The following is a 6,597-nucleotide window of genomic DNA, read 5'->3' as shown; positions in this document are numbered from 1 at the left end:
GCGTGGGGGGAAGCCCCGTTTGCGGGGTACAGGGAGGGAGGAGCCTGGAACCGGAGCCAGCGCCAGCCGTCGCCAGATTGACAAGACAGGACAGGTTGAGGGGCGTCGGGGAAGGAAGAGGGGGTGCTGAAGGCAGTCCCCGGGAGGAAGAGGAAGCCCTGTCGCAGAAGGCTGGGATGCGCTCTGACTTATAGGGGGTCTGTTCACATTTGGGGACCCGTGACACCGTGGGTGCACTCCTCTCTTGGGGGGCTGGTTGGATTGGAGGGCGTGGGATCTAAACAGTACCAGCTGTCCCCGAGGAAATTAAGGGGCTGCCAGGAAGAAAAAAACCAACCCCCCAAAACCAATGCTCCTTATTCCGAGGTGACAGAGGGCCCTCCAGACAACCACCTGGTGTAACCACTAGGAAGGGCGGATTTGGAGGTGACTTCAAAAGGAGTGGAGGGTAACAAGGTGAGGAAAGGGGCTCAGCACCTGGAACCCTCTGCCACTAGAAATGGGGGTGACTTGGTAAATACTGGTATTGTCCAGAGGCAGGGTCTGGGAACCTCTGCTTGCTGAATGGGGACAGTCTGAATATCTCAAGACATCGTTTTGGGGGGATTTCAGTGAAAAAAAGAGGGGGATTCTTCACTTAGAGGGTGGCAAAGGAAAAGGCACTAAGGTTGGGTTCTTCACTGACATTGGCAGCACCCCAGCAGGAGTGGGGTGAGCTAATATCTCCAAAACTAAGGACCCACACCCTTAAGATTATAAGAGTGGCTTTGTCAGGAACACGGGGGCCTGGAAATAGGGTGGAAAGGTGCCTGGGGATATTGGAACCACATCTTGGAAAATTTGAGGGTCTTGCATTTGGGATAAGGTTAGTGGGGGACAGGGACACTGGAGACTAGAAAAGGGAAGAGATTTCTGTAGGGGGCAAAAGTCCAGGGTGGGGTCCATTGAGAGGTACATAGGCTGCTGGGTCCCACGAAGCTAGTGGGAGACCCAAGGGTGGGAGCTGGCGCCTGGGGTGGGGGTCCTCTAGGGTTTATCCTCAGGTCCTGCGGGTAGGGCGATGAGTCGGGACCGGAGCGTCCAGAGCATGTCCTGGTGAGCGAGCGGGCTTCTCTGGGGGAGGGGGTGCTCAGCGCGCTCCAGGCGCCTGCCGGTTTGGGGGTGTCTCCTCCCGGGGCGCCATGGCGGCACTGGCCAGTAGCCTGATCCGGCAGAAGCGGGAGGTCCGCGAGCCCGGGGGCAGCCGGCCCGTGTCGGCGCAGCGGCGCGTGTGTCCCCGCGGCACCAAGTCCCTTTGCCAGAAGCAGCTGCTCATCCTGCTGTCCAAGGTGCGACTGTGCGGGGGGCGGCCCGCGCGGACGGACCGCGGCCCGGGTGAGTGGTTGGGGCGGGGGTCTCCGGGCCTGGGGTCTCTCTGCCTGGGAGGTTGAGGCCAGGGACTCCCGAAGAGCGGGGCCTGACCGAAGTGGGGGAGCTCCCCGAAAATGAAAGGGGGTGGGCCCGGGCCACCAACTCTCAGCCAGACGATGCCTCAGTTTCCCTTCTCTTTTGCCCGTAACCCCGAGTCTCCTTGCTTTCGAAGGCAAGGGGAAGGCATGAGGGGCTAAACCGGGTGCCCCGAAGCTTGGCAGCTCCCGCTCGCCGCCCCCCCCCAACACGAGTCCCCACCCCCACCATCCTCCGCCTACGTGCCGGCTCTCGCGATTCTTTCAATCCCGAGTGGAGGGGCCTGGGGGTTCCGGACGCCTCGGTCACCCCGAGGGTTTCTGCGGCTCCGGCAGCCCCGCCCCCGCCCCGGTGCTCCCGCTTCTCCGAGCTTTGGCTCCGTTCCTCCTGGCCGAGCTCGCCTGGCTCGGCGCCAATCTCCCCAGCTCTCCCCCGGGTGTCCTTGCAGCTACCTCTCCAGCCCGCCCCTCTGTGCGCCCTCCTCCCGTGACCTGCGCTCCAAGAAAGGAGCTGGACACCCCCCGGTGACCCCCTACGCGACTCCGAAATCGGGCCTCACGGGCTCAGGGGACCCTCTGCTATGAGGAACTCAGACACAGTACACGGCTGGAGACCCGCACGGAGACTGAGGGTCGTACCACCTACGAGGGGGTACCGGGAAGTCGGCCGGGAGCAAGCCTCGGGGGACGAGAGTTGTGAGGGTTGGCGTGTGGTCCCCGTCCAGGTGCGACTGTCAGGGAGTCCCTCTGCCTCTCTCTTCCCCTCTCCCAGCTCCCCTAGGGAGAGACCGCCCCCCCCCCCAGCGGCGTCCTTCTCCCCCCCTCCGCCGCTGGCCCTCCGTAGTGGTACGGTCCGCAGCCCACCCTTTGAGTGGGACCCGGTCCCCACGTGACTCAGCCTGCCTCACCAGCTCCCCGGCCCCCTCCCCCATTTCCTTGGTGTGGTACCGAATGTCCCCCATCCCAGGTGGGTTACCTGGCTGAAGGGGAGAGGCTGAGCCTCAAGGAGGGCTGGGCCCCCGCGAGCCAGTAGACTGACAGACAGACAGACAGACAGACAGATGGGTCAGTGTCAGACAGGCCGGCGCTGGGCCAAGGGGAGGCCCGCGCCAAGCAAGCGGCAGCCGCAGCAGCAGGTGCTGAGTCAGCGTCAGACCCAGTCCCACCCCCATCCCTGAGGAGGCGCCCCTACCCTGGGGTCACCTTACTGCCCCCACACTCGCACACACACTGCCCTTTCAGCAGGCCTGCCGGTCTCCCTCTGTCCTCTGCCTTTCCATGTTTCTCTGCCCTCCTCTTCCCTCTTCTCCCCTCCCCCCTTCTGGTTGAGCTGTAGGGTAGGAATTAAGCCTTTAAATAAATTTCAATAAATTAAACTGAAAGCTGGTTAGAGGCAGCAGAAGGGACCCACACCCCAGCTTCCTCTGGCATCTCAGAGAGGTGGGAAAGAGCTTGCTGGGAGGGCCCTGGGACCGACCCTCTTCCTTCCCTCCATTCTCTTTTTCTTTCTCTCCTCTGATCCCCGCCAAGTGTAGGAATGTTTCTGGGAACAGAGATGTCATGTTCCAAGATGAATGTCTCTCTCTCTAGAACCTCAGCTCAAAGGCATCGTCACCAAACTGTTCTGCCGCCAGGGTTTCTACCTCCAGGCGAATCCCGACGGGAGCATCCAGGGCACCCCAGAGGACACCAGCTCTTTCAGTGAGAGGGGAAGCCAGCTGCCTGGTGGGAAGGGGGAGAGCAGGCACAGGCCATGATAATCCTATTCCCGCTTCAAGATCCATTGGCTCTTTGACTCCCAAGGGAAGAGCTGGAACTGGAATGGGTGTGTGTGTGTGTGTGTGTGTGTGTGTGTGCTCAGATAGGAGTTGGAGGCCTGGGGTACTGAGGCTCCCTCTCTCTACCCCCAGCCCACTTCAACCTGATCCCTGTGGGGCTGCGAGTAGTCACCATCCAGAGTGCCAAGCTGGGTCACTACATGGCCATGAACGCTGAGGGGCTGCTCTACAGCTCGGTGAGACAAGGGGGTGGAGTGGCCTGGGGTTCTGGGGACTCCTCTAGGACAGACTTCCCAACTACAGGTATTTTGCAGCTCAGGGCTCCCTCTCCCTCCAGCTCTTGCCAACACCCTGTCCGCATTGCCCGCTTGGGAGCACCTACTCTAGAGTCCCTTTAATCTCTCCTCCTCGAACAGCCCCCCACATGCCCCCAGGCTCTTTGATTGTCCAACTCCTTCAGCCTCTTAGGATCCCTGTGTCTCCTTCTACCTCCTCGAGACTTCATTATTACTCACTATCCCAGAGTCATTTGGGATATTGGGAAAGGATTCTGGAATTCCTCCAAGCAGGAATTTCCTCCAGGTCCCCTGGATGGTGAGAGGTTGGGAGTAGAGTAGAGAGAATGTATCTTCTTATTCCAGGCCCCCAGAAGTCTAGTTCCTGGCCTTTGGGGGCCACCAGATTCTTTCTCATCCTCCTTTGTCCCACTGCCTGCATGGACTCAGCAGTTGGTTCTCCTCGCCTCAAATGTATTGATTGCATCCTGCCTTGTTCTTCCCGGGGCTCCCTTCCAGTCCAGTGATGTGTCTTTGTCTGTCTGTGTGTGCCTTTCTGGGTCTTTGTCTCCTCAGCCGCATTTCACAGCTGAGTGTCGCTTTAAGGAGTGCGTCTTTGAGAATTACTATGTCCTGTACGCCTCTGCTCTCTATCGCCAGCGTCGTTCTGGACGGGCCTGGTACTTGGGCCTGGATAAGGAGGGCCGAGTCATGAAGGGAAATCGAGTCAAGAAGACCAAGGCAGCTGCCCACTTTGTGCCCAAGCTCCTGGAGGGTGAGTATGGACCCTCTGGGAAGAGGCAGGCCACATGGGAGGGTATTGACCTTGACATGGACATTAAATGACATACAGCTCAGGGGTTGTAAGTGTTTTAAGAAGACACCTGTTATGACAGGCCAAGCCAGGAAGACTTTGGCCTTGAGGGATTTGGGGAGATCTTTTGTGGGTTGGGGTTCCCAGAGGCTGCATGGAGGGGAAGGGAGCCTATTCAGAGCTCTCTGGGTGCCTAACTCTCCTTCCTGCTCCTCTCTCCCCCCTTCACAGTGGCCATGTACCGGGAGCCTTCTCTCCACAGTGTCCCTGAGACCTCCCCTTCCAGTCCCCCTGCCCCCTGAAATGTCATCCCTGGACTGGAGGCTCCCTGCACTCACATGGAGCCAGCCACCACCACAGCCTGTCTCCCAGCCCTGCTCCCGGCCCTGCTCTCACCGCCGCTGCCACACGCATGCCCTGTGCAGCCAGGTCCCACCAGGTGCTCTGCCCCGAGGGAGCCTAGGGGCCACTGTGACTTCTGGGCCTGCTGAGACCCTCAGACTCTTAGGCCCAGGGTGGAGAGTCAGAGAGGAAGATGTCTGGAAATGGTCCTGGCTGATCACTTCTTCCCTTCCATGCTCACACCCTCCAAAGCCTTTTTCTGAGATGGCGCTGGGGGTTCCAGAACTGACAGAACCAGGGCATAAATCCTCCCCATCCCAGGCTCAGCCAGTTCCTGGAGCCCTTTGACCTTTTCATTACCACTGAGCCATAGATCTGTGGGTCCACTGGCGCTCAGGATCCTTCCTTCTTTATCTACTCCACCTTCTGCCTTGGTCCAGTTTCTGGAACACAAGGCACCCTAGCCAGGACCACTTCTGCACTCAGGCTCTGTGCTGGAACACAGGCATGCTGCCAGGCTCTGTTCTGGATCCATCAGGCTTCTGTCCTTGACCCAGATGGACCCCTGACTTCAAAGTAGAGAGAGGCTGGATTTGATCCCTGTCCAGCTGTTGGCCTTGGCCTGAACTGGGACCAGTCTTAGATTACCACAGTTTGAACTTTCTTATCCCAGAGATACCCAATTCTAGAGCATGGTGTTCTAGACACATACGGAGCCATACTTCCTTCTGAATCTTAGCTCTAGGACATAGACCAGGGCTCTCAGTCCTTCCCTTCAGGATGGAACGAGGGCCTATATAGCCATATTACTGCTCTAGAGTAAGTTCTAGACCCACGCTCCCACCTTCTCTAGTGATACCTGTTAAGCATGAGCTCTAGAAAGGACCCAGCTATGATTCACAAAAAACTAAGTTCTAGATGGATCAAGAACCACTTCTTGTTTTTCCTAGATAATTTTCTAAAACTCTTAGTCTTCCTGTAGAATGCTAACCTTATTTTTACATGCAGTTTCTAGTTCCTGCAGCTCAGTTGGGGTCCTGTCGGGAAACAGAGTCTGAGGAAGGGCAAAGGAGTTTTGGAAGGAATCCCTGGCTCATAGTAGGGCAGCTAGGATGGGGAAGGGACCAGAACCATGGCATGATTGGACCTGTGCCTGGGTTGAGGGGACATGAACATGTAGCTACCTCAGCAGGAATTCCTTCCAGGTCCCCTTTAAAGCTGAGGTCTTTAGGGTAATAGGTCTGGAATAAAAAAGACAAATGCGACATAGCCTTGACTCCCACCCGCCCACATTGAGGAGACTCCAGTTCAGCAATAAGCCCCACCCTTCTCCCATACAGATCAGGCTAAGGAGGGTGAGGGTCTCTTGGGTTCTAAACCTCATACACCCCCACAAGCTTCTAACTGAATAAAACTTGCTTTACCTTGGAGCTTATAACCTCAGCTGGGTTTTAGGTACCCCAAAAGGGCCTGACTAGATTTTTCTGAAAAAATGCAGAGAGCTCGGGGCAGGCCTGAAAAAGATCAGAAGCCCATCAGTGAACTGGGAGGGATACTCTGGATGGCGACAGAGTTGGGCAGAGTAGACTGAGGAGGCACTAAAGGGAGGGGCTAGGCTCAGAGGCAGGTTGTGTTTCCTCAGGCTCTTTTTTACTTCTGGCTTGTCCTAAGAGGGGTGGATGCTCCCCTCACCCACACAGACCCCGCTCAGGCTCCACCCATCTCCTGGCTCTGCTCCCAGGGGACCGGGTCTCTGCTCCACGCTTTCTCAATTAAAGACGATTTATACAACTGAAGTGTTGTCTGTCATCTGTGGGTGACAGGCTTCGGCAGTTGCTCGGGGCGGGATCAAGTCCCAGGGGCGGGGCGGGTGGGCTGGCGGCTGCCCCCCCAATAACAGGTGCACATTCCTGGGCGCCTCGTCACTTCCCCTGCGCTGGCTG

General features: G+C 57.8%; 1 protein-coding gene across 2 annotated transcripts; it reads left to right on the top strand.

Moving 5' to 3' along the window:
- Window positions 1-1,037: 1,037 nt before the first annotated feature.
- On the top strand, window positions 1,038-6,430 carry FGF11 (fibroblast growth factor 11). 2 transcript variants are annotated; one of them, XM_065909043.1, is made up of 5 exons: window positions 1,038-1,374; window positions 3,036-3,146; window positions 3,356-3,459; window positions 4,159-4,273; window positions 4,544-6,430. In XM_065909043.1, exons 1-5 carry the CDS (start codon window positions 1,182-1,184, stop codon window positions 4,612-4,614), a joined length of 594 nt encoding a protein of 197 aa, XP_065765115.1. In that variant the 5' UTR covers window positions 1,038-1,181; the 3' UTR covers window positions 4,615-6,430. The 2 variants fall into 2 exon arrangements, with proteins under 2 accessions (XP_065765115.1, XP_065765114.1); XM_065909042.1 differs by having other exon boundaries at window positions 4,075-4,273.
- The last annotated feature ends 167 nt before the right edge of the window (window positions 6,431-6,597 follow it).

Source organism: Muntiacus reevesi, chromosome 18 (assembly GCF_963930625.1).
Source record: "Muntiacus reevesi chromosome 18, mMunRee1.1, whole genome shotgun sequence".
Taxonomy (NCBI): domain Eukaryota; kingdom Metazoa; phylum Chordata; class Mammalia; order Artiodactyla; family Cervidae; genus Muntiacus; species Muntiacus reevesi.
The sequence above is the reverse complement of the archived record's forward strand: the minus strand, read 5'-3'. Positions and strand labels throughout refer to the sequence as shown.